The 20079-nt window shown below is 39.6% G+C and overlaps 1 protein-coding gene across 1 annotated transcript in view; it reads left to right on the top strand.

Moving 5' to 3' along the window:
• The first annotated feature begins 1426 nt into the window (after positions 1-1426).
• DDX10 (DEAD-box helicase 10) overlaps positions 1427-20079 on the top strand; it is a 154836-nt gene continuing 136183 nt past the window's right edge. The window contains exons 1-9 of the mRNA XM_054654855.2: positions 1427-1683; positions 6004-6064; positions 6306-6436; positions 8028-8186; positions 8635-8755; positions 9880-10069; positions 12095-12221; positions 13511-13673; positions 14932-15016. Of these exons, the coding sequence (XP_054510830.2) occupies positions 1498-1683; positions 6004-6064; positions 6306-6436; positions 8028-8186; positions 8635-8755; positions 9880-10069; positions 12095-12221; positions 13511-13673; positions 14932-15016 (1223 nt within the window). The 5' untranslated portion in view covers positions 1427-1497. The remainder of the gene's footprint in view (positions 1684-6003; positions 6065-6305; positions 6437-8027; positions 8187-8634; positions 8756-9879; positions 10070-12094; positions 12222-13510; positions 13674-14931; positions 15017-20079) is intronic.

Genomic DNA, 20079 nt, shown 5'->3' with positions numbered 1-20079 from the left:
ACAACTGTATTATGAAGGGTCAAAGTGATGTCAGAGCTTAAACCCAGCACCTTAAACACGAGCCCTACTTTTTCTTTCAACTGAGTTTTGATTTTTCCAAATTTCTCAGTTTTTCCCTGTACTGAATGAGCAAATAAAGGATTAACAGCCTTGCCACAGAATTCTTCCTCCTGATTTCAGCTCCAGACTACTCATTCCAGCTCTGGGGTCCTCAGGACAAGAAAGACATGGACCTGTTGGAATAAGTCCAGAGGAGGCCATGAAAGATGATCAGAGTGACAGAGCACCTCTCCTATGAAGACAGGCTGAGAGAGCTGTTTAGGCTGGAAAGAGAAGGCTCCAGGGAGACCTTATAATAGCTTTCCAGTATCTAAAAAGGGGCTTATGACACCAAGCTGGGCGGTGCAGCTGACACACTTCAGGGATGGGATGCCATCCAGAGGGAGCCGGATAAGCTTGAGAACTGGGCCTGTGAGACTTTCATCAGGTTTAAATGCACCATGTGCAAAGTGCTTCACATAGGTCTGGGCAACTCCCAAAGAAACAGATGGAGAGCAGCCCTGCTGAGAAGGACTTGGGGGTGCTGGAGGATGAGAGGCTGGCCATGAGCCAGAGAGCCAATGGTGTCCTGGGCTGCATCCAATGGTGGGCAGCAGGGCCAGGGAGGGGATTCTGCCCCTCTGCTCTGCTCAGAGCCCACCTGCAGGGCTGCATCAGCTGTGGGGCACCAGCACAGGGAGGACAGGGACCTGCTGGAGTGAGTGCAGAGGAGGGGCACCAGGATAATCAGAGGGATGGAGAACCTCTCCTGTGAAGAAAGGCTGAGAGAATTTGGATTGTTCAGTCTGGAAAAGAGAAAGGGGTTACCTAGCTGTAGCCTTCCAGTACCTGGTGGGGGCCTACAAGAAAGGTGGAGAGGGACTTTTCTCAAAAGCAGGTAGAGATACAACAGGTGAATGTATTCAAACTAAAAGAGGGCAGATTTAAATTAGACATTTGGAAGAAATTTTTCACTGTCAGCATGGTGAGGCACGGAAACAGGTTGCCCAGAGAAGCTGTGGATGCCCAATCCCTGGAAGTATCCAAGGCAGGGTGGATGGGGCTTTGAACAACCTGGTGTAGTGAACCTGCCCACACCAGAGAGGCTGCAACTGGATGATCTTTAAGGTCCTTTCCAACCAAATCCATGTCATGGTTTTGTGATTCCCCCACACCAATCACACTGCTGAGGACAAAATTTATGCCAGCACTAAACACATATCCCTTTTCTATTAAGGCTTTCATTTTTTCCCCTTTCCGTTTCATAATCTCTATCAGTAACGTGCAGTAATTTCCTCGCTGCGGCACGAACTCATCTCTTAGGGATACATTCCACACTTCCCACCCTGGCGGCGGCCGGGCCGGGGCGGTGCCTGCTGGCGGTGCCGCCCCGGGAGTGACGCGCTCCGGCTGCGCCCGACCCGGCCGTGCGCGACCCACGCGGGGCGGAGGGGCAGCATGGGCCGGCCCGGCGGCGGTGGGGCTGCGGCGGCCGCCATGGACCCCGTGCGCAGCTTCGAGCGCTGGAAGAAGAAGTACACCCGGCGGACGAAGAGGCTGCGGCTGCAGCGCAAGGAGAGGAAGCGGCCCGAGTGGCAGGTGGAGCGGGAGAACATCGGCCGCCTGGTGCAGCGCTACCCCGAGGTACGGCCGGGCCGGGAGCCAGGGGCTGTGCGCGGCGGTCTATGGAAAAGCGGCTCCTTCCTCGTGTGGCGTGTGTGTGGATAGAACCGGGAGGAGGGACGGTATCTGTAGGTCCGTGGTCGGCAGGGCTGTTGGAGGTGCCCGTAGGTAAGAGGCGTGCTGGGTGGCACTGCTCTGCGGCGGGCAGCCGGCTCTTACTGTCTCGAGGTCGGGATGGAGCTCTGTTCTTTATCCCCAGGCAGAGGAGCAGGGGCCGGCAGCCGCAGTTCAGGGGTTTTGGTGGAGGTGACTGGACAGGCTGTGCAGCCGGGGCAGTGGGACCCTCGGGTGGGGAAGTTTGTGGTTTAAAGGGCAGCGAGGAGGAGGAGGAGGCTGGAGCAGGTTGTAACCAGGGGCGCTTGGCTCTTCTCACCAGGCAACGTGGGTATCTCCACGTGTTGGAGATAGCACACGTTTGTCTCCTTAGAAAACGCACGACGCGCAAACCATCAGTATGAATGAATGTGATGTTTAGCCTCAAGCCAGGAAATAGGTGTTTGAATGCGAGACCTGAAGTGAGTGGTGTTGGTTTTGTTTCTCAGAGCCCCTTGAACTCCTGCGGGAGATAGTCGGCTTTGGAATCACACTGATCAGTGGAAAGCGCTGTAATTGTGAATAGCGGGTTAGATGTGTGCTGCCTGTGGTGCTGCTCTGCCTCCTGCCAGCTTTTGCTGAGTTTGCAGGGCAGTTGTGCTTGGCTATGCAGCGCTCGGCACAGCTGGTGGTAATGACTTTTTGGTGGTTGTGACTTGATTGAGCAGAAAGTAATGACAAAGAGGTGTAGAGGAAACACATCTGTTACCATAAAGAGGTCATGTTAGCTCCATTAGTTAAGATTCAGCAAGTTGGTATTCTTGAGCTTCACTGGATCATTTGCTTTGCTGTTTGAAAACAAACGGCATGTTCCTCTACTCCTGCTCTTGGCTATGTGAATGCCTGTGGATGTTTCTGTGTCACTAATGTGACTGCACATGTATCTGTTTCTGGGCCTGGGCGATAGTTCAGCTTCATTGTGCAGCTTGGGGCAGCATAGGTGGGGGTTGGATAGTGGAAGGTTGTGTTTATGTGTGTTTTTGGGTGTTGAAGAAAAGAGGCTTGTAATACTGAGGCATGTTTCTCATACAAGAAAGAGTAAATGTATGCTTGTGTTAGGATAGTTCTGGGGGCTCATAGTCTCACTTCTTCTGGAGCTTTGCTGTCCTTTTGCTCCAGGATTCTCCTGCCTGTGAACATACAGTTGAATGTGCACCTAACTTTCTGTCTTCAGTCCTTCAGATAGTCTTTTCTGGTCCTTGACAAGGTTTTCTACTGGGTCTCCAGTGTTTCTTCCATATTACCCTGGATCTGGTTAGAGTAGGAGTGGGAATTGCGAAGAAGTGCCATGTGCTTGGGTCATCAGCGGTCCCCAGTGAGTTCTGCATGATGCAGATCCCTTAGGGACAAGGAAGTAGAAGCTTTTGGGTGAGCTCCTCTCTGTGAAGAGCAGTGGCTGGGGTCTCTGGCACACAGGCTGTGCCTGGGTTAGATTTATGTGTGCATGGAATAGTGGTAGAATGGCTGATGGATCCAAGATGATCCAGCTTGACCTCCTGTCCATGATTTCATGTGTGAGAATGACTGCAGTGGATAAACAAGACAAAATTAATAATGAAGACTCAACCACTATACTTTGTTACTGGATTTTTTTTCCATTTGTTGACATGTGATGGCAAGCGTGTGGCAGCATAGATGGAAAATGTAAAATTTAGTTTCAGTGTGTCCATATCATGGGACCATTTTCTGTGTTATATGTTCATAGATGAGTTTTTTTTCTGTTGATTCAGTAACTTTGTTGCCTGACTGTCAGGCCATTGATGGACCTAGTCTATTCCAAACAGTTGTGCTCATGAAAAGCCTTAACAGCCTAACTGATGTGCTGGGGAGCTGTTTGTGAAAAATCCTTTCTAGTCTGCTTGGTGTCAGATTAGTCAAGTTAGATCAGAATATTTGAAATATTTGAAATGAGCTGGCTGCTCTCATGTGGAGGTGATTGGAGAGAGCTCATGGTTACAGCTTCCCAGCAGATGAGCAGAGGTAGTAACTTTGGAGAAGGAAACAAACTAAAAAAGTAGAAGTTGGTGGTGTTTTCCACTGGTGCATGTAGATGTGGAATAGGATTATCAGAAGATCTACCTTAGACATCAGTCCTTGTGCCTTCCATTTGGACATGACTTAAAAATATATCAGTACCTTCAGAGTTGAAAGGTTCTACAACATAACATTATTCAGCTCCTGGAAATATTCAGGGCAGAGAAATAATACAAGAAGCTTTGTGACGTGGCCTTTCCCAACATTCCTTGCATTTTCAATACTGTTCTCACTTTTTTTTTCTTGGACATCCTTGAAGGAGCTAGGCTTATGCTTGTAATGATTTTTAAATTGATTTGCAGAAGCTGAGGTTAGAAGAGTGGAACAATATTTGTCTTCTTTTTTGATTAATACATCTGTTCTTACTGAGTCATCTAAAATTAAAAAGAAATTGACTACTGAAATACTTCAATTATTTAGAACAATTTCAGATTGCTGATAGCCTATTTGATGTATCACAAACCTGTTAAAATCTATCCCTTTAGCTGCACATAATCGATTGCATGAATTCTTTTTTGATGTTAGTAAAATGCTTTTCCCTCCTGTAGGCCTACTGCTTTTCTATGCAGAGAGTCTCTTGGCTGAAATGAACCAGAAACTGTACACATCACTGAGTTGTAAATATTTAGCATGCAAAATAGTAGGACTGGGAAATACCAACTGAATTTGAAAGTATTTGTCAAGAATTCCAATTTATGAAAGTCAAAAAAAGACCTTTTTTATGGTGATTCTGGTAGGATTTTTTCCCTCCTCCAAAATGATGTTTGGCAAAATCTAGTTGCTCTGTTAGGACACAGTGAAAGCTTGAAATCTATCTTGCTAGTGCTTTGCCTTGAAATGTATCAAAACCAGGTTTTATTAAGAGCATTATAACTTTTTACCTGTTTTTACCTTTTATTTATAGAGATTAAATTCATGTGTTAAGTTACTTGTCTTGATTTTACTGGAGAGACTTAGGCTGAAAAGAGTGCTGTTGTGATTTAGACGCTTCAAACAGCTACAACCTCTCAGTTTTCCGTAATAGGCAGAGCCTGTAAAATGCTTGGTACTTCAAGGAGATACAAGGCTGATCTAACAGCTCAGTAGCTCTTTATCTGAAACCTTTTCTGGAATTGTTAACACAAGATGTCAGGAGGGTCTGAAGACTATTTTGCTTGGTCCCTGATCTGGGAGACTTCTGTTCAGCAGTTTGTTAGAGATAAACAATACCTATTAGAAATGCATGAGTTGTAAGCTCCAAGTTTGACATTTAGAAATCTGGGTTTATGGATTTTAGTCAGCATGCATTCAAAGCTGTGTAGTCTGGCTTCTTTTTCAGGCTTTATAAATTCAGTAGTCTCTATGTTTTCTTGAGTTTTGTGGTTTTTTTTGTCCTGCTACTATTAGTTGTGAAATTTGCCAGTGAGAGCTGTTCACATCTGCTAGAACAGCCTTGAAAATACTGCATTTTTTCCAACAGCTCTACTTGACACCTCATCTTTGTAAATCATTGAGCAAACTCATGGACTCAAACACTTTTTATTGGGAACTCTGTGTGTGTGTGTAATTAACAGCTCTCAAATATGGGTGCATACAGAGAATTAAGTTAGTAGGTGCCAGGACAATCAACTACTTTTTTAGTATTTTTTTAACCCTGTAGGACAGTCCTAAAAAATTAAATTCACCGAGTGCTAGAGGTTGGTGAATCTGGTGAGCTTCAGGACATAAGTGAACTCTTGTCAGTCAGGTAGATGTGATATTGCTGCAGCTCTGAGTACCCAAATACATGCTGCAGTGAGGATGAGATACAATCCCAAGCAAATCCCTGCTGGGATCTGAAAACACAGATCTGAAAAGGACATCTGGGCTCTAGTGAGGTGTAGACCAGGGACCTCCTGAGGCCCTCTTCAGTCTAAATTTCTCAGTGATTTCATGATGTCTGAGCTTTAAATTGTGCTATTAGCCTGCATTATTCAAGTATATAATTACTTACTGAATAGTTTATGGTAAATCTGTGGTTTAGATTAGGTCAAACTAGTATAGATTGCCTGACTAGCTAACTTGAATCAGGTCATACTGAACAATATATTTATGTTAACACCAATTTGTAGAATGCTATTCAGTTCCTCTCTTATGGTTGGATTGTAAGCATTGATTAAAATTATTTTGTTTCAGATAAATGCAAGTGAAATCCAAAGATTTTCAGATTTTCCATTGTCAAAGAAAACCCTAAAAGGTGAGTATAGAATTTTTCTTTAGAAAAATAATATAAGTAAAAGGGAATACGTCGTTTATCTGCATCTGAACATTTTTTTTCTTTAAACTAAGTTTTAGGTAAGTATTGCCATGTACAGCATTTTCTAAGCAGAGCAATGCAGTTGTGAACCAGACAAAATTGACTAGCTTTTTTTCTTTCTTCTTTTTTTTTTGTTCCTCTTCCCCTCCCACCCTCTCTCTTCCCACCCTGCAAATACCAGGACTGCAGGAATCTCAGTATCGTGTGGTAACAGAGATTCAGAGGCAGACCATAGGTTTGGCTTTACAAGGTAAAGATGTACTTGGAGCTGCAAAGACTGGATCGGGCAAAACGTTGGCCTTTATTGTTCCAGTAAGTAAATTACATCCTTCTATTTCTACTCAAACCACGTTATCTCTGAAATACTGATGTCAGTCAGTTTACATTAGTAGATCCTGAGAGAAAAGTTAAAATCCAATTGGTCTGTTTCAGGAAAGCCAAGATACTTAGGAATTGAATAAAGCTGCTCGAGCTTTGGAAAGAAGTGTATTTTTTGTGCTAGGAATATTCTGCGACCTAAAAGTTTCATTTTGATCCTTACATTAGTAGACCCTGTGTGATTTAGAAAGTGCTTTGTTTTTCTCTCAAGGATGTTTTCCTGGTGCAGCTCTAGTTGGCCAATTTTTCTGGCATTTGAAAACTAGCTGTTTGAAACAGAATGGTGGATTTTCAGTTCCTTAGATTTTTTAATGACTGGTTTTCACTCCTTTAAAATGTTACAATTTGGACCTTACATAACAAAGTTAACCTTAGTGATTGTGGACTTCCTGTCAACTCCTTGGAAATCACTTCTAGGGGCAAGCAGAAAAGTGGGATGAAAATCCCTGTAAATGGATGTACATATCTGACAGTTTTACTCAAAGCATCATGATCTGCATTTCATTTCTTCAGTTGAGATGTGTGCTTAAAATGCACATATAAGCAGATACAAACCCCAGAGGGGAGAATTTTTTTTTTATGGAGTTACTCTGTTGAACATTACTTGCATTTTTGTAAGCATAAATTTCTTTGGAGCCTATTACTGTGAGAACAGTAGTAGGTGCTTTGAATACCCTCTCTAGTAAAGAAGATTTATGCTGCTTAAAAAAAAATCTTATTAGTAGTGAATAAAAAAAATGTAGGTGGTTTCACCAGTCTTGTGAATTTAAGAAACCAGTGAGATTACTATTTAATGTAAGAGTAGATGTACTTAGTTTTACAAACCTTATTTTAAAACAGTTTTAGAGACGAGGGCTAAGAGAGGAGCTGAAGAGCTGAGAAGTGGAAAAAAATTCATTGTGCAAGTATGAATTACCAGCTCTCTGTATTTCTTCAGATATAAGGCTTCAGATATTCATACCTTAAAGTCCTTGTGTTAGGATTAGCTGACTGATAGAGTGTTTCTGCAGCATCAATTCATAAGAGGGGGAATAATCCTCCAACTTAAGTTGGAACATTCTATATGTAATATGTAGATAGACTGCTTCAAGTCTATAAGCCAGAATGAAAGCTTCAATAATTAGTGTTCTTCCAGGTGCTCACTGTATTCCTGGTTCCCACAAAACCTCATGAGCAGAGAAATTTCTCATGTTTTTCTGTACTGATTCCTATTATCATATAAATGGCCTAATTTCAGAGTTTAGCAGAGTAGGATTAATTGTGCAGTGAAGTGTTTATGATTTTCCACTCATTGCTGTCTGTCTTAGATTGGTACTGGAGAATTTTGCTTAACAGCAAGTGTCATTACCATTAGTTAGAATTTATATATCATCAACCATATAAAGTGTGCACTGATGTTTCTTCATATCATTATTTTAATTAACGTGGCTTTGTCTTTTTTTTTTTTTAATTACACTTTGATACCAACTTATTGCACATTTTCCTTGTGAGATTTTTGTGGTGATAACATGGTCACTTCTTTCAGGCTTTGGAGCTCCTCTATCGGCAGCAGTGGACTTCAGCTGATGGCCTGGGGGTGTTGATCATCTCACCTACCCGGGAGCTGGCCTATCAAACCTTCAAGGTTCTGCGCAGAGTGGGGAAGAACCATGAGTTCTCAGCTGGCCTTATCATTGGAGGAAAGGTGTGTGTCCTCTCTTGGAGTTTGCTGTATGGAAGCATAGTTGAGTGCTGCATTAAGTGCTAGTTAAGGAAGGAAACCCTGGGCTTGGAAAGTCAAGGAGGAGAGTGGTTAATGGGAGCCTATCAGTGACCCACTATTTTCTTGTGTGTATTCTGTCTTTTTTCTGAAGCTTTTTGAGGCATATTTAAGGTCTTTGCAGTGTCCGTGGCTGGATGGACCTTCCTGCTAAGTCTTCCAGGACTATCCTCTTAATTTAGATTACTCTGAAATACCTTTTCCTCAAGCCACAGATGTGAACATGCTGAAGAGATGGTGGCATATCTGTGGGAAGAGGAAAGCTGCTCCTTGACTATTCTTTCTAAGAGCTGTTAATAGGTTAAACTGGCCTAACTGGTACTGGACTTCTAGTCTAAGCAACTAGAGCTAAGATGGATTAACTCCATTTCAGGATTTGAAAGAGGAGTCTGAAAGAATCCACCACATAAATATGCTAATTTGCACTCCAGGACGGCTTTTACAACATATGGATGAAACATCGTATTTCTATGCATCTGATCTGCAAATGTTGAGTAAGTTTTTTAAGTACTTGAAAATACTCAGGAATATATTGTAACAACTCATAATTGTGTGCAGCACTTCTTTGCATAAAAAATTTATTCTTGTCATGTTATGTAGATGAAATGGCATTTAAACTTGCACATGTTCAGATTAAATAAGAAAACAGCAAAATCCCTTTCTTATGTGTACTTTATCTGAAGCAGTTGATGAGCATGCCATCCCTAGGATGAAAAGAAGCAGGGGATTTAGTAAGGAACCCAAACCCCAGTGTAGTGCCCCATATAATCTTTTACATTTGTCTTTACTAATGCTAAACTTACCTTTCTGGCTATGGCTCTTGTGTCTTTCCTGACATGATAGTTGACTAGCTATATAGGATATCCATTGCAGTGTGTGTATTTTGGACCAGTTCTAGAAAACATAGTCTTTGTGTTTTAAGACAGATTTCCACTCCTTTTATTCTTTTGTTTGCATTGTTACCATTATTTGTTTTCATCTTTCCAGTCTGAACAAAAATTTTCAGTGTAATGAAAAGGTTTGCCTGCTTCTAAGAGCTGCATAATCTTAGCATAGCTTGAGGAACTTAAAAGCAATTAAGAAGCTAATGAAGCTGATAAAATGTGAAATTATGCTTGCTACACTTAGTACAATTCATGACAGACAAGAATTGCATTAAATGTAGGCGCTTTTAAAGCTTTGTCTCTGTGCTGCTTGGTTTATACCCTATATTTCAATGGTAAATTTAGCTTAGGTACAGGAGAGTGTTTTGCTCTGTCACAAACGCTACAACATTGTTTTACGTTCCGTGCTTTTATTTCAGTAAAAGGACAGGGAGTCTGTTTGCAAATTGCCAAACTGTTCACTTGAGATGCTGATCTTTTTCCTTCTGCATGTGAAACTGTGGGCTGTAGTGCACACATTATGGGAAATGCTATGATTTCTGTTGCAGGTATTTTTAAAAAAAATTTTTATGAAGTACAGGGATATCTAAAGAGGTTGCTGTCATGTACAGTAGTTAATTTAATCTCTGCATTTTAAGTACAGATAGAATTTTGTGCTACATGGATTTAATGTAGAATTTTTTAAATAAATAAATCTAAACCCAGTTTTTTGTCAAATTTATCTTTCAATCCAGTTCTTGATGAAGCTGACAGAATTCTAGACATGGGGTTTGCTGATACAATGAATGCAATCATAGAAAATCTACCTAAGAAACGCCAGACCTTGCTTTTTTCTGCAACACAAACAAAATCTGTGAAGGATCTTGCACGGCTGAGTCTGAAAGATCCAGAATATGTTTGGGTTCATGAGAAAGCCAAATTCAGGTATGTTGGGATTTTTTTTTCACCCTGTGGAGGGTTAGATAGTGATCCTATTTAACTGCTGCTCTGACAGTTCCCTGAATCAGAGGTAGCATTGTACGTCCATCACTGGATCAGTGTCTGATCCTGCTGTCTGCCTTCCTGAAAGCAAGGAATTTCCAGAGGGGACTAGTTCTGACTGAATCACTGGAGGGAGGCTGAACCTGTGTTTGTCTTGACTCCTCAGGCAGCTTCTCAGACTGGAAATTCTTTTCCTCAGGAGGAAGCTGCAGAGTGGATTATAGCCAGTGTGCTGGGTCTAGCAGCACCCAGTTCTGAGTAACTCCTTTTCTGCTGTTCAGCATCCTTGCCTCCCATATGTGTGTGCTTACTGTGCAAAAGCACCACAGATAGTTTGTCTGTGTGCCATTTGTAAATCTGGCTTTCCAAGCATGAGCTTTCCTCTTGGGAAAGTGCAGAATGGCAGTCTTGCTTGTGTATTCAGTATTAGGTACCCAAAAGAAAGCATGTGCTGTTAGTTGATGTGTGGTAACTCCTGTGGCTTCCTGATGTGCTGTGTTTTCTATGCATGTTTAGGGCTCTGGCCCTGTGTGCACTAAATAGATTTGTCCTGCCCTACAGTTAGGAGTAGGATGGGAGGTCCTTGCTGGAAGGGAAGTATGTGGTGTGCCATACTCAAAAAATGTAATGTATCACTAAATGAATGTTGCTTTTTGGCACATAATTTTCTTTTGAAATCCAAATGAACAATGTTATTTTGCATTTCTGTGGGCTCGATCATCTGAGTGTCAAATTACTTATGAGCATGGATGATTCTTTTTCTGCTCTTCTCTGAAATATGCATATATTTCCATATGTGAGATGCAGGAGAAAGGTGAAGCACAGAGATAAAAATGGTTTTCCTGGGAGCAAACAAGAAATCGTCAGGAAATTGCATGACAGAACCATGCAATTGAATCTTGAAGAAGTTTTAACTATTTGATTTGATTATCTTTGTATTGTACTTCAAATACCTTTTTTTAATCAGTAGTACTATCAAAGGCATCTTAAATAAATATGATTGCCAGAAAAAAAAGTATGGCTAATACCCTTTTATCAGAAGAGAATGTACAAGCCTCGTATGCAGTCTTCATTTTGGCGACTATCTATTTCACAGATCTCCCATGTTCAGTGAAGTCTATTTTAAAGTACATTTAATTTTTTTAAATATTTGGGAGAATGCAATTAGATAACAAACCAAATTAAAAGAAAGGTAAGTATTAATTTGTTTTAGAGTTTACTGCCTTAGGTTATTGCCTTATAAAAGCAATTTCCTCTGAAAGATGTAGAGAGCAAAAAGTGCTGTGGCGTAATTCAAATTAAATAGCAGAATGAAAACTGGAGGAGTCTCTTGTAATTTCATCCTCCCAAGCGACCACCTTAGAAAGGTAATTTTGAATACCCACAGTCTGTTTAGGGTGAAGTCAAGGAAGATGAGCATTTAGATGTGTTTCAAGGGCAAATATCCCAAATAATTTTTCTTGTTTTATTTCTGCTTTTAAGAACAGAAATGTGAGTTCAGATGACAATTCAGAGCTTTAGAAAGTCACTTTGCATCTCAGTGTAATCAGTACAAGTACATCAATGCTCTCTTTTTGTGCGTGATTAGACTCTGCTTTGACATTGCCTTAAGCACAAATGATGCTTTAATAGGACTAATAGACAAAACTGCATTTTAAGTCAAGGCAATTTGAATGTCGCTGCTTAGACATGAAAAGTTTGCCTTGCTGGAAGTAAATGAATTTAGAAGTAACATCAAAAGTCATCTGTCCCTCCCCACTGGCTTTTAATAAGGGAATTGATGTAGCTTTCAAATGAAACTGATAAGACTTGTTTCTCCAAGTGGGAGAGCTTTCCAGCCTGATTCCTTTTCTTTTCTCCTTTTTCTGAGTATGTATAAGACACTCTTGGCTTAAAAGAAAGGTGAGACATTTCTGTGATTTATCTAAATGAACTTTTTTGATGTTGGTTTTTTTTTTCCTTCCTTAGTACCCCAGCAACTTTGGATCAGAATTATGTTGTCTGTGAGCTTCAGCAAAAAGTAAACATGTTATACTCTTTCCTGAGAACTCATTTGAAAAAGAAGAGCATTGTGTTTTTTGCAAGCTGTAAAGAGGTATGTTTTTTCTCTCCCTCCTTCTGCCCCAGAATTTAAAAACTGATAAATGAAGGTATTGATATAGGTATCAGTGCATCAGAGAGGTGAGATTGTGGACTAATTTGCAACAGGAAACTGGAGGAACAAAACATCACCTACTGCTGTATGTCATTCAGGACCTGACTTTGAGGCAGTTCAGTGACCCAGGCTCAGTGCAGGAAGGTTCTGGAGACCTGAGTGTTCTCAGCCATTTTTGTGGTCTGCTGTTCAAAATGAATGCTAAAAGTTAATGTCAGTAAGGCCCAGCTATTTCAGTTCTGTCTTTTGACATGTTTCATAGTTAGCTTACAAAGTATTTCAGTAATTGTACTTGCTTTCCTTACAAGCTTTTAAATGGGCCTGTTTGAGAAGGTGTGATTGTGAAATAGTACTGGCAAAGGTTTTTCTTACATAGAAAGTAATCCTTCAAGTACCTGCTTGTGTAAGTGTCCTGGGACCATTCTGTTGAAGCTATTTGCATGTGTTTGTTTGGCACAGGTATTTGTACCTATAACTACTGCATGTATCAAGTATTTTACAGTGCAGGTATTGCTTACTAGTGTAATACAAGGCTAGTATTTTACAGTAACAGACCATTTTACAATGGCCTAGTAAATATTCATTGCAGTTCTTTCACCTGTGGAAGAGGATGTGATATTTTTGTTGTTCTGCAGTTGACTGGTGGCACTGAAGTGGTCAGCTTAGTTGTGCAGAAATTTTTGGAGCTGCAGCTGTTCAGCAGTATACACAATTTATGTAACTACTTTCTTAAAAAGATGCTAGGTAGCTGCCTGCTGTAAAACAATGCTGCATCATGGATACTGTAGGTAAGAGTAAACAGGCTGATTTTATAAGAGAACATGTTGAAACTTGAAATAGTAAACTGAGACTGTAGACTGATTTAAGTTGCAAGTATAAAACACAGCACCCCTCCAGTACTGTCTAAAAGAAGTGCTTCTCATGGACTTTTCAGATGGACTTTGGTCCTTTGCATACAGCCTAAGTACTCATGTCCCAAGTTGTTCTTGCTGTTACCTCCTCTGGTTTCCTTTAGGAAATGCCATCAAAAGGCCTGGCAGTCTTTTGCCACAATTGCTTTCATCTTTTAGTACCTGATTGTGTAACAAGGTCTCAACATCTTTTTTCTCTGATGTGGAGAAAAGTTTATTTAATTTGGTGTACAGTTTCAGTTGCTATATCCACTGTATATGATCTTAACATGTTTAACAGCGCATGGTAATTCTTTTCCCCCTTGATTTGTTGGGTAGGTTCAGTATCTGTTCAGAGTGTTTTGTAAGCTTCAGCCTGGTCTTCCTGTCCTGGCACTCCATGGCAAGCAGCAACAGATGAAGAGAATGGAAGTCTACACTTGTTTTGTTCGGAAAAAGGCAGCAGTGCTTTTCGCTACAGATATCGCAGCTCGTGGCCTGGGTAGGTATCCACCTAGGAGTGGAGCAGCAGCTAAACCTGTTGAAGCTTTATCAGACATTATACTCTGAAGACTGACCCAGTTTTTGAAAAATGAAGCTGTAGTTTGCTTAGGAGCTCAAAATAAGAGATGCTTCTTAGAGTTCTGCTGTTCCTTTACTGAAGCGGCCCACTTCGTCTGTTCTTATATTTTCTTTTTATCCAAGAGAAATGTGGTAGGTAAACAGTGATGTATCAATGATGTATTTTTTTACTTGTAAGGCAAGATTCCAGCAGTTTTAAGTATTTCTGATATGCTTGTATCCTGTGGGTTATTTCAAAGGATATGAAAAATTGCTAACCTACTGATATGTGGAAATGGAAACCTGAAATTTTAATTGATGATGAGTGGCATTGTGGGACTGTATTGATAAGGAGACAGAAAAATAAATGAGGGTAAAATAATTTTTTTTCTTTTAGTTCTTGGAGGCATTTAAGTATAACACAAGACTTTTCAGGAGTCCAGTCATTCTTTGAGATAGCAAACTCTGTTGTCCAAAATGTGAGGTTTAGTCAGTGTGTTACAAAAAGAAAGAAGGTGCTCTAAAAACTGAAGTCAGGAATGAAACTGGTACTCATACCTTCCATACTGCTGAAATCTCACCAGTGACTATCTAATTTGGGTATGGTTAGTTTGGTTTAGAGTGTGGGTATGATTCTGGAATACTGTATAGCTGCAGATTTGGTTTCACTGCAAAGCAGGCTGCTGCTGAGTGAAGTGCAGCAGTTGGAAAATGCTTATTATTAATACCATTGACAGTCAAGGCTGACTTTTGTCAGGCTTGGTCACCCCCTCCCACTTTTAAGAGGGGCTGTTGTATTTCTGTATGTGACAGCTGAAGTGATGCAGTCTCACCACAGCTAACTTCACACCCCAGTGGTGTAGCATATTAACAGTAAGGATTAAAAGTGGGTCAGATATTGTTGTATAATTATTAACCATAGGGTGTTTTATCATCTGTGTGATACAAAACATGTCTATTCTTGTCAAGTGTGAAATTATGTTCCATTCATTGCACTGTCATAATTTAGGAAATGAACACACAATTAATTTAACTTACTTTGATGAAGAGAGTGATTGTTTATGTATGCTAATGCATGCAACATTTCAGAGTTTGCCCCTAGTGTCTGTAAATGGGTCCAAGTGATGGTTCTTAATGCTCTTGCATAGGAGGGTTTTGAGTCCAGTGAACTTACTTGTTGTATTTTCTTCTTTACACAGATTTTCCAGCAGTGAATTGGGTCATTCAGTTTGATTGTCCAGAAGATGCAAACACATATATCCACAGAGTGGGAAGAACAGCCAGGTTTGTTTTCACTTTTCATTAGTATTTTAATGTGTAAAACAAGATTTCTGTAGGGACAGATCACTGGCTAAAGACTCATTGAAAAAAATTAAGATATAAATTAGAAAGAAAAAGGCTGTTATCACTAAGAGACCCTTTTGATTAGTAAGGAGTAATGATTTAACTTAATAATTTCTTAGTGAGCTTCAGAGAGTTGTTACAGCAGACAAAAGTATCCCTGATTGTTCCATCTGATTAGGAACAATTATTGGGGGAAATAGAAAACCTTTTTCCCTTGGCAGGATTACCTCAAAGGATGAGTTGAGTGTGTGTATGTGAGTGGAAAAGCTTGTATTGCTACTGACATTTACAGATAAGTAATGTTTTACACTGTGGATCCAATTTCTTTGTGAAGACTCTTCAAAAGAATGGAACTATTTCTTCCTTATTTTAACTTGGGAGGAAGGAATCAAATGTTAATTACAGGTTAAATTTTTAATTTTCTAAGTCTTTTGTGGAATTATATACTTAAGCATAGCTTTAGTTAAAATATTTGTGGCTAAGCTTTTATGATGGGAGTTACCCAGATACACTGTTGTAAACCAGGTCCTTCATCTCTGAAGTAGATTTTTAAGTGAAATAGAAGCTGTTACTGCATATAATTCAGGAGATCAAAAACCTCATGCAATTATCTGAAGGATGAAATGCAAGGCCTAGCATTATATCTTGTCTCTAATTTAATTTGTTTGTAGTAGAGCTTGCAGTACAGGCAGTTGTCAAACCTAATGACAGAGCAGTTACTAGGACTAGGATTTCAACACTATAACAATTTGAGATCTGTGTTCCTGGATCAGAAGACTGTAAATTTTGGTGACTGTACCATGCCAATGCACTTCTCGCACTCTTTCAAAATGTAGATGTTTTAGCCATGTTTTCATTGTAATTGGTGACATTTCTGCCCCATTCTGTCTCTCTGCTCTCAGTTTTCTGATCTTCTATGATAGAAGGGAGTGATAAATTTTTAAATGACTTTGAAAAAAACCTGTCAATGAATAAAGTCAGTGAGTGTTGTATATAATTAGATAAAACACGTAGCTATTTTGCTAATTTAAAATTTAGATGTAATCTTATGCATACCAATTGAGAGAAAAGCATATAGGCTTGGTTAGAGTTCTGTTAAATTTTCTTTTTTCTCTTTCTTTTTTTTTTTTTTAATCCTGAGTGGATTCACAGAAGGCTTGTAATTTTGTCTTCATGGCACACTGTCATCATGGAAGGAAAACAATGTATTTGGCACTGTTTAATTCGCAGGGTTTAGGATACTGGTTGATATTCTTTCTGAGCCATGTCACTCAGTTAAAGCACCTTGCTGGAGTTGTAATCCTCAGGCCTTTTCCCTATTCTCAGTAGGAGCTGAGAAGAGCAATTTTAACTAAGTTTAGCATGGGGAAACAGCTCTAAAGAGATGCAAAGTCAAACAGCTCTTTGTCATAATGCTTTTATTCAAATGTCCTCTGAGAGGACTTCAGCCTGGCAGCCTTAAGGGTCTGTCTTCAGTGGCCTCTTAAGTGCAGCCTTCTGTGATTGCTTGAGGGACAGATTTAGACAGAAAATTGGGGCAGGGTGTCTGTCTCAGGGACTGTGGGCTGTGCTGGATGCCTTGCTGGGATGTTGATTGCATTTCCTTCTATGTCAATTTTTCAGTAGGGCGACCTTACAGAAATTGGGAGTACATCTGAGCAAGTTGTGTGAGCTGGAGGGTGTTGACTGACAGTGAAAAAAAAAAAATCTTTTCTGTAGGAAAAGCTTCATGGGTATTTTCTCTTTCCTAATCTCATACAAGGATCAGCAGGTTCTGCCTATACTGGGCATTCATTTTGAAGAAACACACAGGCTGTTTCCATCCTTAAGGTAAAACAGTCCTAGAAGGAAATTTGTTTAGGAAACTTAATAGCATGAAATAAATCTTTGAAAATAAAACAAGGGAGATGTCTAATAATTTTAAGTAAATACTATGCAATAAGTAAATATGCTAATGCAGTTTTTGATGTGGGTAATTGACAATGTACTTCTCATTGAAATCTAAGTGTTGAGGAGGAAGCTTCATTTGTTTTCAATAGCTAAAGTTCATATGAGAAGCTTGTGTTTCTTCTGGAAACTTGATAAAAATGAACTGAACTGCAGTTTAGTAGTCCTCATTAATGAGGTTCGAGATAATTACAAATTTTCATGGGTTATGAGAATATAATTGCATAGAATGAAAGCTAAATTAAATATCTCATCTAATTAAGGGGCTGTGTTAAACTGTAATTAAAACTGGGATGCCAAATAGTGTTTACTTTTAAAGTCAAATTATTTTGTGATATGAAAGTAAATATGAAAGGAGAGAAAATATGTTGGGGAAGGGGCTGGAAAACCTTTGACTAACAATCATGGACGTGTTCCCACATACATCTTACAATTTTGCAAAGCTTGATCTAAAACAAGAGGTAGCAGTTTATTTTTAAGTGGATAAGGCCACTGTGTTCCCTAAGAAACATTTCATTTGCATTTTACCCTGCTGAAGAACATAAGTTGCAACTCCTGCATTTTTGATTTATTAAGTAAGATCGAGAAAATCTGGGTGTAATCCAGTAATACTTTTGCTTTATAGTAGAATTGACATATATTGAGTGGGTTTTTTTTTAATAAACTTGAAAGGTATGCTACAATTAGAGTGACTAGAAGCTGTTTCTTCCAGTTGCTTTCAAAGTCTTAAATAGTTCACTGACAGACTTTCTAAAATACTGACAATGTCATGGGCAGTCTAGTAAATACTTTCAGTGTTATATTTGCCACACAATTTCTTAGAAAAGTCAGTGGTTTAAAACACTAGATTACAGTGTTTCCTCTGGGATTTAGTTTCAAAAACTCTAAATAAAAGCTGCTTGTAGCAATTGCCTGCAAAACTAATTTCTTCTGGCTTTTAATTTCTATTGATGCCTTCTATTCTGTAACCTATGAAGCCTACAGATGAAAGTATTCTTTCATGAATTTTGTGAAAGAAGTTACGGTGCCACTAGGGGACAGCAGAAGATAATGATAATTTTTGAAGCACCCTGATGCTTATTTTTTCCCCCAACTGTTTTTCCAAACATAATGTCCAAGTTGTATGGCATGAAAAAAGTCTATAGGGATGTTTGTCTTCCAGTCATGATTGCATTGGTGAGACAAGACACCAAAAAGTTTATTTTATCTTTTTGTTCATGCATAACTACCTTCAAGTTTGGATGTACCTATATCCTGGCAAGTCTCAGTAATTAATTTCTTTCTTTCCTGGCATTGCATTCATCCCTCCACTTAATGTTTAATTTTTTTTTTTTTTTTTGCTTCAGAAGCAACTGCTGCTGCTTGAATTAAGTGATTTTCATGTCATGAGTCTTTTTTTAAAGGCATTGGCACTGGAATGTTAAACAGAATAAGTATTTTTGTTCTGCAGTTTTTATCTGTGGTATGTCTGGAGCTATATATGATTTAGATCTCGCTGGTTCAGACTTCTGATGGTATTTAATCCAGCCTCGTTGGTTAGCTTTCTTAGGTGCTTACACTGACTTAGGAAAGTAATTGTAATTCTGTTGTTGTCGGCAAACAGGCATGCTTCTTTTCTTTTAGTAAATTATATTTCTGAAAATAAATGGAGTAATTAAACTCCATCTTCCCAAAGCAGAATACTCTGTTACCTGCCATTTTTGTGGTGGCTGTTATGATGATTAGACTGAAAGAGGTATGACTAAAGCCTCTTAAGAAGAATGTGTATTTTGATGCTTTGTGAGTACTGGAGAACACACACCTATCAAATTATGGGCAGGTGAAAGGGGCAGGTGATAGAATGATCTTACTCTGTCATGCAGTGATAAGCTTTGAAGCTCATTAATGCTCATTGGGGCTCTCCTTAAGTAATTAATTTCACACATTATATGTGTGAAAGTGAGACTATTAAGCCTTAAGAGTAATGTGACAATAAAGCATTTAAAAATGCAAGTGGCTCTTTTTCCATGGTGGAAGCTTGATTTTTATTTCTCTTTTTAATTGGGAAAAATATTTCAAGGATATATGTCTTGGGTCCTGAATAATCTGGGCAGCCAAGATGACAACTCCTTGTTTTGATTATTTTTCTATTTTTAAGACCCACTGAAGCACTTTGAATGTTGTTTAAAAATACATACTGTATTAAGACCCTCTCACATTGCAGTCAAGTCATCATCCTATCTCAAGTTGAGTAAAAATAGCTGCCAGTGGAGGTCACAAGATATTGTTGACATCACATTTAACTTGGAATTCACTTTATTAAATTCTCTAAAATTAAACACTGTATCCTAGCTACATTCTTGACAGTGGCCTCTGATGCTGCATTTGTACTGACTGGCACTGTGTTATCTGCTAGAATTCGCTTCCTAATGGAATGGCAGGAATGTTCCTGTGCACTGAACGATTAAGTGGCCAAGGTTATTACCTGCTGACAGGAAGCTATGCTGTTTGCTGGAATAACAGAATAAACAAGCACATGTATTTTAACTCAGCAGAGTGGACACAGCTGCTGTGGGTAATGGATTGCTTCCAGGGTAGGCTGGAGCAGTCAACAACCTCCCAAGGCCTTTTGAAATCAGTTTATTCTAAGACTAACTTGATAAGATTGGTGAGCCACAAGAACCAATAATGATTTTTGTCAATTATTTCTTGTGACCAAGACTGGCAAGCAGGGACACTCACGCAGTATGACTGAATGGAGGGGACTGTGGTTCTGTGGGGAGAGTAGAACTAAGATGGTTCTCTGAACTTGGCTACTTTCCAGACAGAAAAATGACATTAAATGGTCAGTGGAAAAGAAAAGATAAACTGAATCAATTAATTTCTGACTTCATAGCAAAATTTACTGGTTATTTTTTGGGGATTCTGAACCACAGTGTATTCAATGGAGAATAGAAGTGATCTAAAGCAAAACTAATAAAGGAAGCCAGTTCACATTTTGTTGTTTAAATGCTCTGTGGAATGTCAGACTGTTCCCAACCCATGGGAAGAAGCTTCTTTTCCTGGGTGAATTAAAG

Source organism: Agelaius phoeniceus, chromosome 2, assembly GCF_051311805.1.
Source record: "Agelaius phoeniceus isolate bAgePho1 chromosome 2, bAgePho1.hap1, whole genome shotgun sequence".
Classification (NCBI taxonomy): domain Eukaryota; kingdom Metazoa; phylum Chordata; class Aves; order Passeriformes; family Icteridae; genus Agelaius; species Agelaius phoeniceus.
Note: the sequence above shows the minus strand (reverse complement) of the source record. Positions and strands in the feature narration are given on the sequence as shown.